Source organism: Balaenoptera borealis, assembly GCF_965194805.1.
Source record: "Balaenoptera borealis genome assembly, chromosome: 21".
In the NCBI taxonomy this organism is placed as follows: Eukaryota; Metazoa; Chordata; class Mammalia; order Artiodactyla; family Balaenopteridae; genus Balaenoptera; species Balaenoptera borealis.
Genome location: NC_138880.1, coordinates 24,273,942 through 24,299,141, shown reverse-complemented (window position 1 = coordinate 24,299,141; position 25,200 = coordinate 24,273,942). Strand labels below are relative to the sequence as shown.

Genomic DNA, 25,200 nt, shown 5'->3' with positions numbered 1-25,200 from the left:
CCATCCCCCCCCCCGCCCCAGTTCTTCCCCCCACCCTCTATTCGCCCTACTAAAAATTTATGGGTTGAAAATGATTCATTTCAGCAATATCCTTTATACTGTGCTACTCCCCATTCCTCAAAGCAAGGAAACAAACAAAAATATGGTCATATTTAGGGGCTGTGATCTCTGCAAACTTAGTATCCTTCCTGGCACCATGGTAACTTTAGAAATGGTCTTCTGAGAGGGACCTGGGAGAAAAGGAAGGCTGCTTATCCTATTCGGTAACTTGCCACCATCTCAAAGTATTTGATTAAAGGGTCCTGTTGCATCTTCTCTGGCCCTTCCAAATCAAACGCTTGGTTAAAAATATTTTAATTTCAGTGAGTAGCACATCAGAAACAACAACAAGAAAAACTTGAATGTGATGGTAATTTTAAGTTAGAATTTATATTTGGAAATAAAAATTCATAATAACAAATTTTTTATAAAATTGTCACGTAGGAACACACTTTAAGATACTTCATTGACTTAGAAAAAGTTATAGACATAGCCAAAACAAATAGCTCTCATTTATAAATGTGAGTTCCTTTCTTGTAGCAAAAGAAAGCTCACGGGAAATGGGAGACTGAAAACCCGCGGGACACAGCGATGCAGGGCCAGCCCAGCACCTCCTGAGCTAGGGGGCTCCTTGCCTGCTCTCCCTGGCTCGGGACCGCGCTGCTGCTCCCCTCTGGCCTTCAGTTTCCCTGGGCACCAAAGGGGGGAAGACTGGATGACTGCTAACATCCTGGGTGCCATGGTCCTTTCATTCCAGAGAACCGTATATGATCATAACAGTATCATTCTCCTTTGATTATAAATGTCAACAAAATACCACTTAACATGCTCAAAAATTTTACCACAAAGAGTGCTATGATTTTTCCCATCCTTGGCAAAGGATGATTGAGGGCCCATATTATTAGGCCACACTCACCACTTATATTGGAAAATGAAGAAATGCTAATGAAATTGCTTTTATGGGCTGACACTCATGGATGGCAGAAAGGGACATTCCAGAAGGAGTCCCGGATTTGCTCTTCGGGAGTACTTCAGCTCCCAAAGCTTGGTGGCCACGTGCACACGTGGCCACACCCATGTCTGCGTGCAGTCTGTCAAGGTCACTGAGCACTTGTTAACGCTGAAGGGGAATGAGAGACCTCAGGATTTTCCCCCAACAACACTCCGAGCCTCTTGTAAATCATACTCATATTCATACACTTAAGCATTAATTTACATACTTAATTTCTGACAGGCTGACAACTGCTGCAGCCCTTCTCCCCCTCGGTATAAAGTGAGAAGTGAACTGTTATTCAGTGTATGCGGTACAGTGGTAATGGTGCTAGCTGTATTTTATATAATGTGCTATCTGCAGAAAGGCAGATAAGAATTTGATTTAACATCCAATTAAAAGCTGTCAAAAAAAAAAAAAAAGCTGTCATTGAAAAAATTGAAAAAAAAAAAAGTGCTACAATTTTTATTATGACTCTCACCATCTTTTGAAAATTTCCGTTTCAGAAGTTTGATTTGGTTCAGTTTCTTGGAGCTTCTTGCCTGGGGAGCATCGTCCACGCACACCAGTACCTATGAAGATAATTAGCCAGCATTCCTTTTCCTGAAGCCGTAGTCTAGGGCTCTGCCTTCATCACATAGGCTGCGCTGTGTCCCTGTTCAGGCTCAAGTCATCTTCTACTTACGAGTGCCTAGCTGATTGACTTACTGTTTCTTCCTCACACCTCGCTGTGTATTCTGTAAGTTGTATTTTAGTATGTTCCTATAGAATTTCTTCAATTCACGCTGCTATCAGTGTGATCAAAGTTTGAGGTTTTGCATAAGGGCCCTTCAGCTATTCTGTGGGTATGCGAGGCCCAGCAGCTGGTGGGAAGAGTTGCATTTCAGCACCTTATAGTCCTAACTCTGTCTCCCTCTATTAATGTTGCATTTAACCTGAGAGAGTCAACTTAGTTTTCTTGCATATTCTCAAGTAAAACATTTAGTTCCTTTTTCAATACTAAAGATGATTTTTTCTTTTTTTTTTAAACAACAAAGACATGCTCGGGACAGACATCACAACACCATGTGCTCAGATGAGTGACGTAAAAATACCATTGTCTTGTCTCCAAATACTAATTCTAAGATCAAGGTCTTCAAGCATTTGACCGTGCACATGGACCACCAAGTTCGAGGATACATTATTCCACATCGTCATGTCTACAGTTTGACAAAAACCAGAACATGTTCTCTGAAACAAGAGCATTGTCAATATCACTGAAACACATTACAGCAATGTTTAAATTCTTCCATAATTCCTTGAAAATTTGTAGCACGGCATAATCACTTAAAACTTGCTAATTATGAGAGCTGTTAATTTACAATCATTTCCTCTCATAATGACTGTACCATTATCCATTTTTATTTATTCTTAATTAAATTCAATTTCAACTACCTGATTGTGTTTGAGGTAGCTTCACAGTAGTTTTATTGCTATGAAAGTGACATGTTTCCATGTATCAGCTGGGGGATTAGATTAGATTTAAATGAGAGAGGAAAATATGGTTTATCAGTCACACCATTTCCTCACTTGGCATACAGATTAAAAAAAAAAATCATCCATTTCTTCAGTGATTAAAAATACAGTTCTTTTGTGAGCATAGACACAATACAAGGAATCTGTTTCTTTGCATGAAAAGTAGAATCAGTGGAAAAGGACTCGAATTCTATTGCTACCTTGCGGTTAACACGAGTGAGGATATGCATGAGCTCAAGCTTGTGAGCGCACTGCTTCAGCACCGCACAAAGTGCCTGGATGAACCAGGATCCGTCCTTGGAGTTTCGCCAGGAATAGTAACCTACAAGGCAAAATGCAACCAAAATATCATGCCTATCCAGTGTCAGCTGATGTAGTAAATTACGACATAATCATGAAGGTAAAAACAAGCACAAACATCCATAGGTGTTATCAGCCATAAAAAGGAAATAATAAATAAATGACACCTTTGATTCCAGGGGAAAACAAAACAAAAACCAAATGGGTGCTTTATGTATACCTCTGCTTTGACAAGGAAAAGAGTTGTGGACTAACTTCACCACTGAGTTACTGAGAATTTTACTTCCTGGGCTTCCCTTCCAATAGGGAACAACAGGGTAACGTGCAGAAGATGCAAAAGCGAAGAAATAAAAAGGATCATTATAAGTAGCATCGTGTTGCAATCAGATTATTGGCTTATCCAAGAAATAACCTGCTTACATATGCACGCACATTTGAGTGTCCTAAATTTGTCTACAGGGCATCTGAATAGAGTATAATAAACACATTATAGTATATTCAAAAGTCCAAAAAGGGGAAACAGTGTATTTATTGTTCTTTTCCCAGATTAACTATTGGATCCATTCCTTTTTTTCAGCTGTGCCGCGCGGCTTGTGGGACCTTAGTTCCCCAACCAGGGATCGAACCCGGGCCCGTGGCAGTGAAAGCACTGAGTCCTAACCACTGGACCGCCGGGGAATTCCCTGGATCCATTGCTTTTAATTTGAAATTACTTTATCTGGAAAGATGCCTGGAGGTTAAAAGAAATCACATTGACTATATTTTAAAATGTAATACTGTTTAAAAATACATTTGCCCTATATTTCCAAACTTTGCGACACCCTTAGTTGTATAAGTAAACAACTGTATGATCAATAAATATTTATTTATATGATGACGCGTATAATACAACCACAAAAAAGTGGAGGTTGATAACCTCTTCATAAATCATTTTTAACTCTATTTTCCCTCATTCCATTTCTACCTGCGCATATGCTATTCATGCTTATCCTTTCAATTTCCTATCTTCCAAAGAATTCCTGGAAAACGCAGTTCTCTCCTATTCCAGGAAGTGGGCAAAGCTCTGACTTGTCCTATGTTTTAATAGAGTTTCCATGTGGTATCAAGTTCATGAATGACACTATGTAAGTATGCTTTCTTATAGATGCATATTTTCTAGCCCAACTTTGCTAAAGACTACTTTTTGAGACTTGCCTGTGGTTAAGGCACCCTAAAATACAGACAAGTTGGCTTTTTATGGATATCAGAATCATGGCAGCCTTTGGAACACACTCTCCGTTGTTTAAAATCTACATATAATGTTCAGTATGTGTAAGTTTCTTACCAGGTGCTGTAGAATATGCATACAAGAAGTCTGCCTCAACCGGTATTTTCTGACAGGCCATATCATCCTCAACACCACTGTCTGTCTCAATACCACAGTCCAGTTCTGTGCCTCGGCAAGCCTAGAGGTTAGAAAATAAACATTTATTTAAAAAGTTAAAAAAAAAAAAGAAGAAAAAGAAACTAAACATTTATTTTAAAAAATGTGTGTACATGCATCACTGTTATTTCTAAGAAATGCAAAGGCTTTGTAAAAATTGATGTTAATTATGCAGAATCCTTTTGCTAGAAGTCTAAAATTAAAATTTATTCTCTATCTCCTAAGTGGTAGTTTAAATAAACAAAAAACTAACAATAGTTCAGTAGCTTCAGGGAAAAAAATAAATTTTTTTGATAATCCACAGTTGAGTAAATTAATCCCTAATGAATCCTCAATAACCAAGTTGCTCAGTTATATATTACCTGAATAATGAAAAGTTTAGGTTTTCCAGTTAGACTTATACAACAATCCCCTCTGAAGAAACCTGCTAATTTTTTCAGATCGACAGGTCCATTTGTTCCAAAAATTTTTCCTTCCTCGCCATGGCTTAGAAGCACACAAATAAAACTGCTCCTTTTGCTATGATCTTCTTTAGAAACTGGGAAAACGTTTACAAACAAGAAAAACAAACAGAAAACCAATGCAATTTTATTCAACCATCTCATATGCACTGTATGGGAATAAGATGAAGAAACCTGAGAACAGAACTAAGAGATCGTGTAAACCCAACTTGGGGCAGAGCAACACACCTCAAACCACTCTAGGGAGCTGGTACGAATAACTTGTTTTACTTACATAAAATATATAGAGTAGGATTGTGTACAGTTTAGTTCCACAATTCTCATGCTTTACTTTTATATGTGTATAATTACAGCTAGATTGTAACATAAATTGGACAACGAAGGTCATCCTGTTCATTATTTCTTACCACTGTACATTAATTCCAAAATTTCTTCACATGTAAGATCATTTTTATTCCTAACTTCATATTTCAAGTTCGTGAAGGTTTCCCAGAGGTTGGCTGCATCGACGTCTGTACCAGACCGACATGCCATCCCTTGAACAGAAAAAGTTACTTTTAGTTGCATTAAAAAAAAAAACATTTGACTTAACCTGGTGGCGCAGTGGTTAAGAATCTGCCTGCCAATGCAGGGGATACGGGTTCGAGCCCTGGTCCGGGAAGATCCCACATGCCACGGAGCAACTAAGCCCGTGCACCACAACTACTGAGCCTGCGCTCTAGAGCCCGTGAGCCACAACTACTGAGCCCACATGCTGCAACTACTGAAGCCCGTGCGCCTCAAGCCCGTGCTCCGCAACAAAAGAAGCCACCGCCATGAGAAGCCCGCGCACCACAACTAGAGTAAGCTCGTGTGCAGCAACGAAGACCCAACGCAGCCAAAAAACAAAAACAAAAAAAAAAAAAACCTGCTTTGAAATGAACTATTCAGTGATTCACACAATCCACAGTAAACTCTTCCTTGCAAATGCTAAGAAAATTCAATACTCTGATCGTGGTGACACAAAGTCTCTTTCATTTCTTAGCATATAAGACACTTCATAACATAAACTGTTATAGTGCTACAGTCACAAAGACGTCTTTCACTGCTGCTTAGATAGTGAAAAACAAACTTAAATGCCTAACAAGAGAGGTTTGGTTAAATAAATTAAAAGTCATTTATATAATGGGATACTATATTGCCACTGAAATTTTGTAGACAAAATTTTGGTATGGGAAAATGGTCACTTAAAAAAAAAAGAATAGGATCCTACTTTAAAGAAAAAATTATAAGTATATATATATATATATATACACACCCACACCCACATACATATTGTACATACACAAACACACACATACCACCACACACACATATGTATCAATACACACCTCACAAACTCAGAGGAACTATTTCTTTGATTTCAAGTTCCCAACAATTCTAAGATACATTAGTACTTTCATAACACCTTTTCAGGAAAAACCCCACAAACCACTAGGCACTTTAGCACTGTTCATCAGGCATTCTGCTCTGTGTGGTCTCCATTAAGCCTTCTAACCACCATGAGACCGTTATCATGACTGGCTTCATTTGCACAAATGTGGGAGCACAGAGGAGTCCAGGAACTTGGACAAAGTACTGAAGCTGGTGTGCGGACTGTACCCAGGAGTCCTGGGCTTTCCTCATGCCTTTACAGCGCCTTCCACATACACGTGCGGATTGACTGAACAGTGAATTCAGATTTAAAAATCCTAAAGTGCTGCCGGAGGAGGGCACACATTGAGTAAACTTAACACATATGCACAGAAAAAAGACTAGATGTTTCCAGCTCCAAATTATTGTTGTTTATCTGAGTAGTGTCATTAGGAGTGATTTCAATTTTTCTTTTGCTACTCTGTAATTTCTGAAATGTATATTATGGCCATATATTATTTTTATAAAATTAAAGTAAGCTCATCAAGGTTTTGACATTGGAAAGGCTGAGGACGCCATGCAGCTGTGTGACAAGGTGACTGAATTCTGGTCCTGGTTTGTGAGCCACTTAGTAGTTGAACAGAAAATACCAGGCTGTCAGAGACAGTTGTGAGAAACTGACCTTCAAATTTCAAAGCAGAAAAGGGGCTCACTCTAAGGCTAAAGCCAGACTACAGGCCTAAGTATTTTTGGGGGGAGAGTAGAACAATTTCCGCCCCCCCCTTTAAAGATAAGTAAGTACTCGGGATGTACTAGAGAGACAACGTAAAACGTGATAAACATAATTAACACTGTTGTATGTTATATATGAAAGTTGTTAAGAGAGGAAATCCTAAGAGTTCTCATCACAAGGAAAAAAGCATTTTTCTAGCTCTTTAATGTTGTATCTGTTGGAGTTGATGGACGTTCACTAAACTTATTGTGATAATCATTTCATGATCTATGGAAGTCGAATCATTATGCTGTACACCTTAAACTTATAAGTGCTGTCTGTAAATTATATCTCAATAAAACTGGAAGAAAAAAAAACTCCAAGAAGTTCAACAATGAAAAATTCTATGGGACGAGGGCATTATAACTAGCAACGTGAGGCAGAATACCTAACGGTTGAAGGTGGTATCTCAACTTAGAGCCGAAAGCAATACAAATGGTGCCATTCAGGTTCAGACACTCATTTTCAACTACTTTTTCCTCACTCCTTATAATGAATCTAACATCAAATCCGGCTTATCTTTCCAGTGTAATCTGGCTTCTTTCCCTTTTCACCAGCACTCTGGTAGATAGCCTCCTAAACTGAATCAGCAGATTCTAGTTTCTTTAACTAAAATTAATTCTAATACGATTAATATGCAAATTCAAAGAATTATCACAGCACCAATTTAAAAATGAAAAATGAAGAAACAGCCAAAGTATTCATTCATATGGTAAATTATGCAAGTCAAGTGAATGCTATATTTAGGGAATGAAATATTATATAATCATTAAAATAACAGATATGAAAATTATACAGCAACACAAAAAATGCTTATATTACATTAAATGGAACAAGCAAAATACAATATTGCTTACTATTATGGATAAAATTAAGCTTTGAAAGAAACTGTCAAGGAAAAAATATCAAGTAATACAGTAAGATGTTAAATAGCTTTTTAGGATCGTGAGGGATTTTATTTTTTAAATTCTCTTAAAAAAAAAACCTCTGAAAGTATTATTAGATTCAAGCCATACATAGTATAGAGACTGAGAAGGGGATCTGGTGATCAGGCTATGGTGAACCTAACAGCAACTTCTACAGAGCAGTTGAGGTAGAAACAGAGAAAACAGGATCAAAGGGATGGAAAGAAGTGAAGATGGCAAGTTTAAAGTACGTGTCTTTAAGATTTAGGGAAGGAGACAAAAATCAGATCAAAGCTTAAGAGGCAGCAGGGTAAAAGAAAGGTCTCTTTAAGGGTGGGGAGTCTGCTTTTCAGGGGAAGAAGAGAAAGTCAACAATGAATGAAGGCACAGGTGAAGTGGCACAGAAAGTGGATTCAGAGCACCAATGCTGAGTCCCAGTTCTGCTACTAAATCATCTGTGGGACTCTGTGGAAGGATTTTTAACCTTTTGGCATCTAATGGTGGTTAGTTTTCAGGGTTGCTCTAAGAATTAAATAAGACAATTTCTGTGAGGTGCCTTGCACAGTTCCTGGAATGGAAAAATACTTCTACTTACTATTTGTTGAGATCCTTCCATTAACATGAAAGAGGGAGCAGGAAGATAAAGAAGCAAGGGTTACACAGAAGTCAGGGCAGAAGAGATAAACATACAGATAGAAGAGGGAGAGATTTTGATGATGGGTAGAAGATTAAGAGTTCATGTTGAATTGTAGGACCCGTAGGGTCCTGCTCTATCTCTACTTCATGGCTATTCTGTGTCATTAGTTTACTAACTAATAACATCAATTCTGTTTTTTATACTACACCAAATATAAATGGTACAAATACTTGTAAAGGATTAAAAACTATCTTATGGTACATACCAGTACTTTCATGAAAGTTCTTATTATTAATTATTATACATAAACCCATTTCAGGATAATCCATTTTGTAACTATCATCCAAGGATATTCCAGAGTCCATTGATTTGCTTCCATGTAAGATCTTTCTGTTTGGAAATCAAACAACAGTTTACAAAGAGAGAAATGACTAATGCTGCTGTTCACATTAACACAACTTCTCTAACACATAAGAACAGTTAACATTTGTTGAATATAATATGCCAGGTTGTGTGCAACAGGCTTTCCCTCACTAAAATTTCATAAAAACCCATTTCACAGATGAGGAAGTGACCACTATGAGGCTGATGGTTATGCAGATACAGTGTCAGACCCAAGGCAGAAAGCATCTGTTGAACTTCAGAGTTCAGACTTTTAATCTCTATATTATGCTTTCCTCTAAATTTTATTAAAATTTCATCAAATACATTTTATACGTAAATTTTTAAAAACTTTCTAAAATATTTTATCCTTCAAGGTAAGAGTGAAATCATAAAAATTACCCTGAAATGATAAGGAAATCAACAAAAGGCAACTATGACTCAAAACACAATATTTATCACAATTCCTAAATTGTTCCTTAAACCCTGTGCACTGAACAAACTAATAATTTATTGCTACATAGAATCACTGTTGTAAATAATTGAAAATACTTGTCTAAAGGTCACTTATCCAAAAACCTCTGTTATCTAGACCAGGGTCAATAAACTTTTTCTCAAAGCGCCAAATATTAAGTATTTTAGGCTGGCTGGCTGTACAGACTCTGTTGCAGCCCACTCCATCCAGCTGGTGGAAGTCACCCAGGACAATATGTAAACGAATGGGTGTGGCTATGCTTCAATAAAACTTGACCAAAACAGGCTGCAAACCTGACCCTTGACCTGGACCAGGAATCAGGAAACAACAGCCAAACACTGATGCCTAACGTCCATGTACCCACACACTCAACCTGCGAATATTTCACGTTATATGCAATTCTAAAAATACTGTTGGAAAAGGATAGTAAATTACTATCTTTTAAAATAGTAAATTATGTTCTGTATGATAGGAAAAGGTAGGAAAATGTGTAAATCAGTTTAAAAGGGTTTTAAAAAAGGCAAGAAACCTCTAAAATGAGACTGCCTTTCAAAAGGTTAATTTCTAGGCAAACTCCTTTGCTAAACAAATATTGCAAAAATTTTTATTGGTAACCTGTTAATAGTTCTGCTGTAACAGTATTGTTTACTACTAAAATTAGTTTATAATTCCCTGGGTGGTCCAGAATAATAATACTGGACCCCAGAAATAAACTTTTAGAATTAAATGTACCACAAGAGATCCTAAATGGATAATAACAGACATGAATTAAGAGTGTTTGGGGGCTTCCCTGGCGGCGCAGTGGTTGAGAATCTGCCTGCCAATGCAGGGGACACGGGTTCGAGCCCTGGTCTGGGAAGATCCCACATGCCGCGGAGCAACTGGACCCGTGAGCCACAACTACTGAGCCTGCGTGTCTGGAGCCTGTGCTCCGTAACAAGAGAGGCCGCGATAGTGAGAGGCCTGCGCTCCGCGATGAAGAGTGGCCCCCGCTCGCCGCAACTAGAGAAAGCCCTCGCACAGAAACGAAGACCCAACACAGCCAAAAATAAATAAATTAATTAAAAAAAAAAAAAAAGAGTGTTTGAGTTCTATCTTTTCCCTTTCTCCATCTGCTGGTTATTGGAAGCATTAATGAGCAGAATATTCCAAAAAGGAAGACTGAGACAAAGGGTAAAAGATAATCTATAACCAGGCAATTCTTCCCCAGACTGAGAACTGGCATTTTATTTTAGCCTTAAAACTCACAAATAAACAGGAGGCCAAAAGACTCCCCCAAACACAAAACCTCTCATCCTGCACAGAGGTTCGGAAGGTGCATCTGCCTCTCCTGGGTCATCCTTCTGCTACGAGGGCAGGGTTTCTGACTACACGTCAGGCACCCTCCAACCTCCCCGCAGTTCCGTGAAAGTTTTATTTTAAGGAGGAGATTCAGAGAGGATAATTTAACATGTGTATAGACATGCAGCTGTCACATGAGGTAGGAAGTCATCTGGGCCTCTCTGGCTTGAAAGCCCATATTCTTTCTGCTTCCTCAAAGTTTGCTGTATTACATACACCCATCTTTCTCTGCTTGTATGAGATTCCATTTAAATACTCACGTCTCTGAAGTTTTAATGGATTTTGAATCCACTGAATTTTCATTGTTCTCCATGGATACTCCTATTAACTAGAATATAAAGAAAATAGATGTTAATCAAAATCAGTCATTATAAGATCACTGCATTAATTATTCCAATGATTATTTCTCTATGTTAATCAAAATCAGTCATTATAAGATCACTGCATTAATTATTCCAATGATTATTTCTCTAAATAAACACACTATATGGATATTTTCATATTAGCAGTACCATCACTCTCCCAGCTTCACCTCTACTGTTCAAGGCTTCTGTGAGTCAAACCTGAGAACAATCCTTTGTAAAGGTATGTATAAGGTCGCCCATTTCTCAATCTCTTTCGTTTTTAGTTGAGCTATGAAGTACATATAGTGCACAGATAGGAAGTGTGCAGCCTGATACAGTTTTACATTTGGATACCCCACCAGATCAAGATACACACTGCAACTTGTTTCTATTACAACAGATCTGGTCATTGGTAAGAACTCTGCCTTCCAACTCAACACAGTTAAAACAAAAACCAAAAACGGTATACCTCACATAACACTATTCTACGATGCTTAGATTCCCAAGAGATTCAGCACCAGGAAGTTCCAAACCTCCACATAATCTTTACTCTTAAACTAGACATGAAAATCCCACTTTCTCATTTAAGGTGGTGGACTGGCTTTAGGAAACCTGGAAGTAAAAACTAAAGTTCCTGCTTTCATTCTTCTGTCAGACGATTCTGTTTACCTCCCACAGTGAGTGAGTGAGTCCTAATCAAAGCAGCTCTCACTTACGGAGCATTTATTATACAGCAGGTACTGTGCTAGGCATCTTATCTTTTATTTTCCCAACCATCTGAAAAGTCAGGAAACCCAGCTCCTAGTGATTAAGTGACTTTGTCCACAGACGCAAAGCTTAGTGATGGAGGCCCTCTTCTTCCCACTCTTCCCTACTGCCTCTGAAGAAGCCAGTTCCTTACTACCTGTCTGGAGTTCTACCATGTCTTCTCTAGCTTCCCCAAAGCAAAGGTACTTCATGTGGCCTCCCTAAATAAAGAATACAGAAAAACAAGGACAGAAAATTTTTCTCCAGCCTCTAGAAGTCCTGCCTATCTCAAAAATTCCAATCAAAATAGAACTTTTAACCTAACTCCCATGCTAAAATCAGACATCTTAAAAAGAATACACACCCCATCAACAGGACTCACTCAACCACAAAAGCCTTTACAGAAAGTCCTAGGCTCCCTCCCCCTTTTTAAATTTAAATTTTTAAAATTGTGATAAAATATACATAAAATCTATCATTTTAACCATTTTTAAGTGTACAGTTCAGTGACATTAAGGACAGTCACAGTGTTGTATAAACATCACCACCATCCATTTCCAGAACTTTTTTATCTTCCCACACTTCCCCGTTACCAAAGTCCCCCCTTTCGAGGTCTCTTGAAAATTAAGGAGACATCTCTTCTCTTCTCCAAAGCTCAGTTCCTTCCTCCTCTGTCCCTAAGCACTGTGTGCACCTATCGTGGGGGAAGGTGGAGAAACAAATATGGAGAGGAACTGTCACCATTTTGGAACCACCGAAGGGGGTAGCGTTTCACCTTCTCTCAAAGTCAGTCTTTGCTGTGCATTTCTACAAAAGCTCTTTGCTTTTCTATCATCTTACTTCCTGCGGTTTTTCTAGAAATCTAAGGGAGGACGCTGTGTACAACTGGGATGAAGCATCTTGCAGTCGATGAGCAAATACTTCGTGAGCACATGCTTTGTACCAGGCGCCATTCTAGGCTCTAGGACAGAGTGGAAGACAAAATTCCTACCTTCAAGAAACTTTCATTCTAGAGAGGAAGAAGAATTACAGACTGATAAGATTTCAGATACTGATAGGGGCTATGAAGGAAATAAAATAGGGTAGAGTAATAGAGAGACTGGTAGTGTGAGCTACTTTAGCTGAGGAGGCTGGGAAAGCCAGCTCTGAGGTGACATTGACAGAAAGAGCTAAATGACATAGAGGCCACCCAGAGAGGCTGCCTTGCTGGGGAAAGGTCCGGCAAGTACAAAGGCCCTGAAAGAGTTTCGTGTATTCATGGTGCAGGAAAGAAAACCAGTTTGATTAGTGCGTGGAAAAGGAAGGGAAGGAGTGAAGGGAATTGAAGTGAGAAAGGCAAGATCATATAGGGCCTTAGGAGCCAAGAGGAGCTTTGATTCTATCCTTACTGCAAGAAGGAGAAACCACTGGAGTGCTTGAAGCACAGGAGGGACAGCATGCTTTAAAAAGATCACTCTAGCTGCTGAGTGGAGAATCCACTGCGGAAGCACAGAGGCCAATGAGAAGCCCTCTGGAATAGTCCCGGAAAGAGATGATAAAGTTTGGACTACAGTTAAATAGTGGATATAGGTAATTAAGAGTCTGGAACTCGGGGAGAGAGCAGGGCTGGAGATATACTGGGGCACCCTGATGATTAGAGGGTTACTGGAGGAAGTGGAGCCAGCAGGAGACTAAAGAGAAGTGAGTGAAACGGGGGGAAATCAGGTAGCTGGGGTGTACCAAAATATGCAGAAGTCTTCCAAAGAGAGTTTGATCATTTCAGATGTTGCTAAGAGGTCATTTCAGCTGAGGACAGAAGACCATTAGCTTTGGCAAGAAAGTTATGGGCATAGTGGGGATTGTCAGGAAAAATTGTCCCAGACTTGGAAATGGGCGAAAGAAATTACTGGATGTTATTTCAGGGTGGTACTAGGCATTGGCTAGAGAAAGCTTGGGGATTATCTGATTTTACAGGGTGTCTTTTGTTTTCATTTTAAGACTTTATTATTTTTAAAAAAATTTTTTTGGAGTATAGTTGATTTACAATGTTGTGTTAGTTTCAGGTGCACAGCAAAGTGAATCAGTTATACGTATACATATATCCATTCTTTTTTAGATTCTTTTCCCATATAGGCCATTACAGAGTATTGAGTAGAGTTCCCTGTGCTATACAGTAGGTCCTTATTAGTTGTCTATATATAGTAGTATATATATGTCAATCCCAATCTCCCATTTATCCCTCCCCTAACCCGTAACCATAAGTTTGTTTTCTATACCTGTGACTCTATTTCCGATTTGTAGATAAGTTCATTTGTATAGTGTGTCCTCTTTTGACTGACCTTCTCCTGACTAGGCTATTTTACAACTTTGTAGGAAGTTAAGCCACAAAAAATGGAAGCCGTGCAGATGATTCTTACTGATAGCAATGAAAACAAGTTTTGTCGTGTAATGACGTAACGGATTTGCCACTTGTAGAAAAGATGACCCTCCCAAATTACACTTTATTGCCCTATAGGGTATTAACCAGTTTTGCTTCTATTAGCAAATTCATTTCATTATACCCAACCATTTACATCTATGTTTATTGTTCAAAGTCTCCTTTGAACTGGTCCTAACAACGGACTGGTTCTATTATCAATTAATTGAATAAAATGTTTGACATATTTTATATTTACACAACAGTCAAGTTTCATACTTTTTGAAAAGTACACTTTAAAAGGATCAATGTTGCTGCAATGGGTTGAGGAGAAAATGGGAAAAGAAAAATGAGTAAAGACAACAAAAGTGAGTCAACATAGTTTTACCGTGAAGGGGCAAGGAGAGGGGATGGTAGCTGAAAGGGGACCAGGGGTAGAGGACATTCCTTGTTTGGCTTGGTTTTAAAGATGAGCCATTTAAAGCATGATTTTATGCTGATGAGAATGATCCATAGAAAGTGAGAAATTAATAAGGCAAGAGGAGAAGAAGAGCGAAGTTCTTCGAGGCATGAGGGGGGTCTGTGAATCTAGCTCACATATGGGGAGGTATTAGCCTCAGATAAGAACAAGTGAGGGCTCATCCACTATAATAACGCAAGGAAGACAAATTGTTTGGGCACAACGTATGAAGGCTGGCGAACTGGACGCAAGGAGGACGAGGCACTTCTCACGTGATGGCACCCATTTCCTCTCTGTTTAGAAGAGAGAACTTTGAGACAAAAATCCCCAAATGTCCTATCTATACCTTCATGAGTATTTATGCATGCATTTTACCAAGTAATACAAAAACTAATCATGCATACGTCTAGCAAAGCTGTGTGAGACAGGCATTCCCAGACATGAGTAGAAGGGACATAAATTGGTATCACCTCCCGAAACATGTCCCTCCCAGACCCCTCAATAAAAGGCTTGACATCTGCTCTAGGAAACTTACACTTCTAAGAATGCAGCCTCAGGAAAAAACTCTAGGGATAAGGGAGAGGAGGGAAGGGGAAGGATATGTATTACTCATCAAAACATTGAAAATCTGTGCAGAGAAATAGTGAAGTCATGGTGTATCCAATACACTGGTTCTATAGTATCTTTACCTTTTAACCTGTTTATTAACAGTGGCTATCTCTGGGTGATGGCATCACTGGCAACTTAATTACTCCTTAATATTTTTCTATATTTTCTATAATGTCTACTTTTTTTAAGTTAGGAAACTGTAGTAAACATTATTTTATAAAATATCTTCCAACAATGGTAGACTATACCAACCAGTATTGTGTTAGCCAGTTTCAACTCTCAGCCCTGTTTCGAGAGCGATAAAAATAGTGGTACTTTACTACTATGAAAGCAGCAACCCTTCCTTGACTGCTGTGTACCACGTCCCAGTCTATCTGTCTTTCTCTTCTTCTTTCGTATGTATGATAAACACATTAATAGGCACATGGAAATCTCAAACTTCCTTCAACCATAAATACAGAGGCCAACTTGCCCCAATGCAAGTCAAAATAATTATCCATCCGTGGTTGAAAAACAAAGTTGTTAACTTGACTAATTGAGAGAACAGTACAGGTTGGCTAACAATTCTGGAAATGCAGGCAGATACATAATAAATGGCTTATTGATATTATATTATCATCCATGAGAAAATAGTGTTATTTATGTTTCAAGACTTTCTGGCCAGCCTGTGGAAAATCTGGAGTGAAAACACAGTGGGATGGGAAAAAAGACTTAATAAAATTTCTGAAGGTGAACCCAGAGCCCCTGCCAGTGTCTTTCTGGCCCCAGGGTTTTGCCTCAAATTGGCGCTTCGAATGAGTTTGCCAAATGTAGGGTGCACAGTAGCTGTTCAGGAACCCCTAAAGGCTGCTATGTTCCCACCAATGATCAAGGGCATAAGACGTCTTACCAAACACTTCTGCAACAGCGCAGTGATTCTTGGACTGAAATACTAACTTCTAACAATCTTTTATTTCTTGCCAACAATAAAGCTGTGGGACAAGGCGATTCTATCCTTAAGACCGGTAATAGAAGGTTTAGATTTAAACAGTGGCAAGCTTTCCAGAATTTTAAAATACAGTTGACTCTTGAACAACTCAGGTTTGAACTCTACAGGTCCACTTACACATGGATTTTTTTTTTTTAAACACGTGGCTTTTTAAAAATAGCAAATACTACATCACTACACCATCTGAGGTTAGCTGAATCCATGGATACAGAACCATGGCTGTGGAGTGCCAACTAAAAATTATACACTCAGATTTTCGACTATAGGGAGGGTCCCCTAACCCCTCGTTGTTCAAGAATCAATTGCATTTGGCTTCTTGGTTCATACCAAGGTTAAGATGTAACCTAAATATAAAGTGACTTTCAAGTAGTCATTTCCTTTTCATATATTTAATCAACTTTCTTTAACCAAATCATTTTTAAAAGTTAAAAACGTTTCAGCCTGATTAGCCTTAATACAAGTACTTGTAATTAATAATTTCCAATATTAGACATCAAACAGACAATTTTGTTTCAGAAGGTACTTGATGGCTGAAAGAAAAAAAAATCTGAATTTTTAAAGACTAGTATTTAAAACAGTTTCTCTGATAAGGATTTCTCAGGAACAAATACTATGATGTATTTTGTTCCCTTTGTGTGTGTTTTTTTTTTTTTTTTTTTACCAATGACGACTTTATGAAGTCATGTGTCAGGGTCAACAAACTCACACTTTTACATAAACAAGAAATAAACCCCTTCCTTTAAAGTCTTTCACAGAATCATACCTGATCCACCATGCCAGAATTAATCTCTTCCATCTATATATTTACTTAGCATGTAATTAGAACCCTTCTTGTATTTTCATTTTATCCTGTTTTGGATTGTTTTTTTTTAAAGATTTATTTATTTATTTATTTTTGGCTGCACTGGGTCTTCGTTGCTGCACACGGGCTTTCTCTAGTTGGGGTGAGCAGGGGCTACTCTTCATTGCAGCGCATGGGCTTCTCATTGCGGTGGCTTCTCTTCCTGCGGAGCACGGGCTCTAGGCCCTTGGACTTCAGTAGTTGTGGTGCACGGGCCTAGGTGCTCCGTGACATGTGGGATCTTCCCAGACCAGGGCTCGAACCCGTGTCCCTTGCATTGGCAGGCGGATTCTTAACCACTGTGCCACCAGGGAAGTCCTGGATTGCTTTTTATGTGTGTGTATTTGTTATTCTCATAACACTATGACACAGTGATGGTTTTTCCTCTCTCAATTCCACCAATCAGCAACTAGCATGCTATATTCCGGTCCCACTGGATTCTTTGAACGGTTTAAAAATAATTTTCTCTCAGGGTCTTCACATTTGCTATTCCCACTACCCGGAATACTAGTCTCACTGATGTATTATGTTATATAATATTATATAATATGACTTATTTCGCTCAGGTCTCTATTGAAAGGTCACCTCTCCCAGATGTCTTCCCTCATCCTATTTCACTTTCTTTACTCTGCTGATACGCAATCAACAAGGATCCTGGAGCAGAAATCTTGAGGAATTGCTGAGACAGAAAGTAGGAAATATCAGGGAAAGATTCCTGAGGTGATGGGAATGATTTTGGGAAACTGAGCTGAGAGAACATAGGTAGAAGTGGAAGGAAGGAGAATTTTAGGGTCATCTCTTGGTGAGCTGCATTTGGAGCAGTTGAGGGATTGTCCCTTTTTTTTCTTATGGTTGGCTGAATAGTGAGTAGTCAGAGTATTTCTCCACAGGTTTTAAGGAAAAAAAGTGTACATTGAAACCTGGTAAACAGAGTACCCACATTAGCAAATAACACAAACTGGAGTTTGGCATCCAACTTGTTTGCCAAACCCAACTGATTTGGCACCTAAACTCCGAAGATAAGTCCAGCCATTCCAGTGTCCCATCACAAGCAACACAGGCAGACAGAAAAAGAGAATAACCAAGAATAATTGACTGTTCAAGAAAAACTGACACCATGAAAGAGACACCAAACTCAACAAAAATATTAAAACAAACAGAAAAAGAAGTAATTATGAGTTTTTCTGAGGCTACTGTGTGTAATTTAAAAACTAGAAACACTGGAAATCAGCGAGAAGGCAGATAATGACTAGAACAAAAAAGTCATTGCTCAGTTTTGGGTTTCAAAAGAGATTTAAATTCCAAGACTGAGACAGTGGTTTGAAAGCCAAACATATTTGACTTTAGTTGAAAGAAAAGGTTGTCTGCTGCCAGTGTCCTTGTCCACACGGTGAGACACAGCCGCCCCCCCGCCTCTGCAGGAGACCCTCCACCACTAGCAGGTAGGTCTGGCTCAGTCTCCTCTGGGGTCACTGCTCCTTCCCCTGGGTCCCCATGCGAACACTACTTTGTGTGTGCCCTCCAAGAGTGGAGTCTCTGTTTCCCCCAGTCCTGTCAGCTGACCTTCATATACTACTGAAAATTTATGTAATGAGAAATAAAATCCTCACGGCATCAGACTTGCGCACATTTGCTTTCTGCTTGTCACCACCTGCTTTTCCCACATGAAAGCACCAAATCCACACACTTGGGAGCAGAGCTTTGGTTCCTGCAGAGCTTACTTAAGAGTTACACTCAGCATTACCTCACCTCCATTAGCTAATGCCTGGCTGAATATAAGTTATTCTGGACATGGTGATCTCATCTCAGAAGGATAAAAAAAATTGTCCCCCAAGGGAAAAAGTGCCCTATATGATGACGAGAGTTTAAGTTCTTAGAACACTTTCGTTTGACAAAACACAAATAGGAAAATATACAATAGGGGCTTAAAAAATATATTGTGTGTGTGTGTGTGTGTGTGTATATATATATATATATATATATATATATATATATATATATATATATATATATATGATGAATTACTACTTGGCCAGAAAAAAGAATGAAATTTTCAATAAATCCATAGAAACAGAAAGTAAATTAGTGGCTGCCTAAGTTTAGGGGTTTGGATAGAGATTGGGGATGACTGCTAATGGTTATGAGGTTTCTTCTGGGGTGATAAAAATGTTCTAAAATTGGTTGTGGTGATGGATACATTACCCTGTGAATATACTAAAAACCATTGAATTCTATAGTTTAAATTGATAAACTGTGTAGTATGTGAATTACGTCTCAATAAAGCTATTTAAAACGTAAAAAAAAAAAATAATAAAAATAACAAATATATTGTAGCCCCGCAATGGACTTAACACTAATTGTTTCTTACTGTACTGAGTATGTAATTCTTTCCATCAATTCAGGATGCTGATGATAATAAATTTCTAAACATATATTGGATCCCAGAGAAGTTCTAAGTAGATAAATTGACATTAGATGGCAACCTGGAACCTGGGTCTTAGAATCAGGTCTCTGAGTTCCTAGATCCCTTTAATACTTGCCACTGAAGCTACAACAGTCAGATTTTTCAAAAGTTAAAAAATGTTGTCAGTACAAATTTACTGTCACTCTAAAATACATAAGCATTTCAGGCTGTGTTTTCCTAAAGTGAAAAGTTGCAATGATTTCCCAGTTTTTATTGTGGTTTGCCAACTAAAGGGACCGTTGCATAATGCAATAATGAAGTTAAGCAGAATAAATTATCTACAGAGTTCAAAGAGAGGAATAAAAATTAATTTCTAAAATTGAAATTTCTATATGAAGTTACAAAGTATCAACATTTTAGGAAAAAACACCCAACAACAACCTGTTATTAAAAATGGCTTGAGGACTTCCCTGGTGGTGCAGTGGTTAAGAATCTGCCTGCCAATGCAGGGGACAGAGGTTCGAGCCCTGGTCTGGGAAGATCCCACATGCCGCGGAGAAACTAAGCCCATGCGCCACAACTACTGAGACTGCGTCTAGAGCCCACACACCACAACTACTGAGCCTGCGTGCCACAACTACTGAAGCCCATGCGCCTAGAGCCCGTGCTCCGCAACAAGAGAAGCCACTGCAATGAGAAGCCCGCGCACCACAACGAAGAGTAGCCCCCGCTCGCCGCAACTAGAGAAAGCCCATGCTCAGCAACAAAGACCCAACACAGCCACAAATAAATAAATAAATAAATTTATTTTTTTAAAAAAAATGGCTTGAAAGTTGTGCCTATAGTAGAGATTTCAAAATGAGATATTAAATTAGGATAACCAGTTTAAGTTATTCCTACTTAGTTAACCTGTCACCCATCAGTGGGTTGTTCTTGGTGCCTGTCCTATAAGGAAACTGAGGTAAGGTCTAAAACCTGGTCTTTGCCCTACCAAACGGGTTTTAAATCTCAAAATGAGACATAAGAACCAACATCACTCACTTCTGAATCATCTCCACAAATACAAGTATCTTCAAAAAAATTATAAGTAAAAATTTACCAAAACAGGTAGCCAAAGAAAAGCCCAAAGAATCATAACACAATATGCGACTTGAGTGTTGTGTACTAACAGGTCCTCTTACTGTTGGCTAATAGGGGCTAGACTCTGAGCTAAAAGGTACATTTATCTATGCATGTATTCATTATTTACGTATTTCTAGTTAGTCCTTCCAACGATGTTTTGAGGCATAATGAGATTTCCATTTTATAGTTCAGTTGACTGAGGCTGAAAGCAGTTAAGTAACTTTTAAATGGCAGAGCCTGGATTCAAACTCAGATCTGTCAGCTTCCCACACTTCTACATGGCTTAGTTCTACATAGGAGGGGTAATGCTATCAATAATTTCAAGAAAGGAAACAAAAATCCATAACCTAGAAACACTAAGATGAGAGAGGAAGCATACAAAAACATGATAGAAACTGACTGCAAGGACAGTGAAATAGTATAAAGTGCACTCACTCCAACTCACGAAGAAACCAGGAATGATGTTTATGGTGTTTGGGGTGCCACTGGGTAATTTACTTCTAAAAGTAAAATTACTCACAAAATATTAATAACTTTCATATTAAGCATTTAGGATGTCATTAAGACACTTTTTTCTATGTCTCTATTTGCCTCTAAAGGAGAGGTGAAGCCTTTTCACTATGACTTGTGGGGAGATTATTCAGTCCTCCCTCAGTATCCATGGAAGATTGGTTCTAGGACACCCCCCTTGCTCCTCCTTCCAGGGATACCAAAATCTGCAGATGCTCAAGTCCTTTATGTACAATGGTGTAGGAGAATTGGCCCTCCATATCTGGTTAAGAACCTACAGACAAGGAGGGTGGCCCATACTTTGGCCAAAGAACTTGAAAAACATCAGGATTATATTTATTACCAATTAGAGAGGACAAAGTCTCAAAAGCAGTCGTGTTTCCAGATTTGGTAAGTGCAACAGAAAGAAGAAAATACTTTTCTCACAACAGTTTGGATAAGAGGAGATTTCTGCTGTGACGTACTAGAGGTTTTATTGAAATCATTTCCCATCTGGTCCCTGCATTTCTTTGGGAAGAGTCACCAAACTGGATATTGTCATTGGGCCTGGTAAAAGTCAGACTTTTAATATTTATTTTGTAATAAAGGCGGAATCTCACACATGGCAAGTAAAATTAAACACAGAAGAAACTTAAATAAGTTCAGTTGTGCCACACAAACAAAACCATTCTTTCTTTTTCTCTGGCAAGGACCACACCACCAGGAAGACACAGACAGGAGGGCTTCCCCACTACTCAAAGCCACAAGCCAGAAAGGACACAATGCTTACTAAGTGCAAGGGGCCCGTTTCCCCTCACTTGAAGTCTTGTCCTAAGATGGTATCTCTGGAGGGGCAGAAGGAGAAATGGGAAAGTCCTTGCAGACCTAAATATTGTGTTATGAAATAAATGTAGAATGAAGGATCTTGGATGCCTTTTATAAAAACTATAGATAACCTGTAAGGCCTCCTCCCTCCCACTGAGAGTCACTCCTCTGTAGAAGTGATTCAGTTTTACAACCACCTGCCAGAGAAGGTCTGAAACTGCGAAAAGCCAGGGTCAGTAGTATTTATTTATTTGTCATTTGTGCCATAACAATTGACTGAACACCAACTGTGTGCACTCGTAAACCCTGAGTGTTTGAAGTAGTGGAGACCAAGATTCTACCCCTATGTGTGACTTGCACCAGAGCTCACTGTATTCAAAAGTGGCTCAACAAGACAGATGCCAGTGTTCAGTACAAAATAGATAACTTTATTTTATTCTACCCTAATGCAGAAATTCCATAAGCAACTTGAAGATCAAAACAGGCAGAGAATTAACAACGTTACTTAGAGATTTACAAGGCACTGTCACAGACATTATCTCATTTTATCCCTATAATAACCCTGCGAGGTATGTATATTACTCCTGCCTAATTTATGGATGAAATAGAAAGTGTTGCCCTTGGGATGTGGCCTCGGGTCCTATGACAGCAGCGTACCTATCCCCCTCCATTACATTTGTATTTGTTAAATGTGTTCACAACAGTATCTAACAGTCTAAGAATTCCACATCTTTTTTTTAGATCCAACACCACTGCTTCCCATCTTTGAGACAGAGCCTAAGGAACTATCTGATACTAGGCACCAGAACTGACCTAATGCCATTCATGAAACTGAAGACTGCTTTCCAGCATCAGAAGGGGGATGAAGCAATAGGAGATTGTGTTAAACTGGATTTGAAAGTAAAACTGAAAAAAAGCATTATAATTGCCTCTATCAGATGTCAGTCTCTTAAAATCACAGGAGGTAAGACTTTTTTTTCAGGAAAGCAAAAGCAAATCTGATGTAATTGGATACAATGTTTCACTTCTTTCTTACTAGGAACAGGTTTTATTGCTACACTCCAATAAACTGTTCATTCCTTCATTCATTAAAACACATTCTAACTTTCAAAAGCCTCCACTGCAAAAGCCCAAAGCAAAACCATCAGGTTGGGATAGGGGTGATTTAAGCTTTGTATTTCATTCTTAGAGATCACATAACCACAATGCATTCAAAGTGGCTGAGCGCATTTTGACACAGGCTGGTCTATGCAGCTGGCTTAGCACCTCCTAATACGATCCTGCATACACACATTGTTACAGCAACTCTGCATTTCACCTCTACCATTCCTTTCTAGTCTGCATCATTTAATTATAATTTGCTAAGCAACCTTAAAATAGTTTTTTTTTCTACATAGGGCATAATTATTAAAAAGCATAATACTGTAGTATTGGCATTCATTTGTGCCAGGCCCCAAATATGGGGAAAGACAATACGGAACAAGATAACGAGAAAAACACAGTTCCTTGTGGAATTTGCTTAGGAGCTAATAGGGGAGAGTGTAAAAATAAGCAACTGTAAAGGATATGACACTTTCCTCTTAGGATGAGACCGATGTCAAAGGAACACATAATAGATAGACTTAACCTTGAAATGTTTAATGAGAACAGAAACATAAATAGGAGTTCCTCAAGCAAGTGTGTGGTGACGGGAAGAGAGAGGTAACGCAAGAGTGTTCCAGGCAGAGAACAGTTAGTGTTAAGATCAGCATGGCTGTGCAAAAAGTGAAACGGTGCCATAATGAAAGATAAGGCAGGGGAAGGGGACCAAGGAGCCAACCTATGCTTGGCTTTGTTAACCGTGTTAAGGGACTGGGTTATCCTATGACCAAAGGAACAGCTTTCTGGATTTTTATTCTGTAAAGATCCCTCAGCCTGTGCTATAAAGAATGGACTGGAGAGGGGCCAGAGGGGCCTCCTGTAGGCAGGTAAGAGCTTAGGGTGGCTTAAATCTGAGATGGAGAGAAGGGGCCAGATCCAGTGGATATTTAGGAGGGCCAGGAGGCTTCGTGGCTAACTGGAGGAGCCAGGAGAGGAAGCTGATAAGGTTGGTTCCCAGTTTCTTGGCTTGGGAGCCACTTATTGAGAACTGGGAAACAGGCAGCTGCCTTGGGAAGTAAGGCTTGAGAGCACAGCCACTGAAAACAAGAGTGACTAAGGCACTCTTATTCAACATGCGCTGAGGGGATTTCAAAGCCTAAGGGATTTGGGCCACGGACACATAGTCACCCGCAGGAGCCAGAAGGATGCATGGAGGCCTTCAGGTCTGAAAGTGAACAGGAGTTTAATACTTGAAACTACCTCTTTGGAAAGCGGAGTCACCCGTCAACCTGATAAAATCTAGACAAAGAAGGCAGCAGAGACCAAATCCTCACCAGCAATGGGAGGATAAGCCCTGAGGGCCAGAGCCCTTAGGACAGAACCAGCCCGCCTCCTGCCCTCAGGTCATCTTTTCTCCGCGCCCAGCCTCCTCACCTCCTTCCCGATTAAAATTTCAGCCTTCGATCCCCGCTGCCTCCAGCTCCCGGGTCCGACCTCCTAACCCCCGGCCTCAGCGCCCCCGCCTGGGCCTCCCGCGCCTCTCCTCCCCCGGCTCAGCGACCCGTGTCAAGCCTCCTGCTACCAGGCTTCAGCGAGCCGACCCGGGTCTCCCGACACCCCCCATTCTCGGCCCGGCCACCTGTCCCCCGGGCTCGGCGTCTCCGGCTGGGTCTCCGCTCCCCAGCCTCCCGCTGTCCGCCCTCCACCTCCCACGCGGGTCTCCCACCACCCCCGTCCCAGCCTCTCGATCCTCGGTCCGGCTCCCCCGTCCCCCAGGCTCGGCGTCTCCAGCCGGATCTCCGCTCCGCGGCCCGGCCTCCCGTCCCCGGGCCGGGTCTCTCGATCTGCGGGCTTCAGGGCTCGTCCCCGCCCCCGTTGTCGCGCCAAAACAAAGGATCCGCCGTCCGGACCAGGCCCGTCTCCTCCGTCTCCCCGGGGCAGCTGCAGGCCGGTGCAGGCCCCCGGGGCAGGCGCTGAGCTTGGGAGAGAGGAGGGAACCAGCCCAGGGCCTATGGCACCAAAGCGAGAAGCGTCGAGGGCATATCTCACCTCTCAGCCCACACGCCGCAGCCACCGGCTCGCTCTGCTGGGCTCGATTACTGCTCTGTTTCCGCCGCAGCCGCGCTCAGAGGTAGGCGCCCGAGCAGGCCCCGCCCCGCTCTGGCCCCACCCCGGCCCCGCCCCTCAGCTCTGCGAGCTCCGCGACGCGCCGACACGTCCATCAGGCCCCGGCTCCCCCCGCCCGAGAACACCGCCCCCTCACA

At 40.2% G+C, this 25,200-nt stretch overlaps 1 protein-coding gene across 1 annotated transcript; it reads right to left on the bottom strand.

Annotated features, from left to right (window-relative positions):
* Positions 1 to 402: 402 nt before the first annotated feature.
* On the bottom strand, positions 403 to 25,114 carry CASP3 (caspase 3). The gene is made up of 7 exons (XM_082375402.1): positions 24,986 to 25,114; positions 10,893 to 10,960; positions 8,701 to 8,825; positions 5,137 to 5,265; positions 4,631 to 4,806; positions 4,170 to 4,290; positions 403 to 2,867 (listed from the first exon to the last, which is right to left on the bottom strand). Exons 2-7 carry the CDS (start codon positions 10,943 to 10,945, stop codon positions 2,644 to 2,646), a joined length of 828 nt encoding a protein of 275 aa, XP_082231528.1. The 5' UTR covers positions 10,946 to 10,960; positions 24,986 to 25,114; the 3' UTR covers positions 403 to 2,643.
* Positions 25,115 to 25,200: the final 86 nt, after the last annotated feature.

Bases quoted from the DNA above. Each gene is read 5' to 3' on its own strand.
- CASP3 (XM_082375402.1), bottom strand. From the start codon at position 10,945: ATGGAGAACAATGAAAATTCAGTGGATTCAAAATCCATTAAAACTTCA. The intron at 5,266-8,700 runs GTATGTACCATA...TTTCTGTTCAAG, and splicing joins GAACTTTCATGAAAGTACTG to GGATGGCATGTCGGTCTGGT. The intron at 2,868-4,169 runs GTAAGAAACTTA...TTTGCCTTGTAG, and splicing joins TGCATATTCTACAGCACCTG to GTTACTATTCCTGGCGAAAC.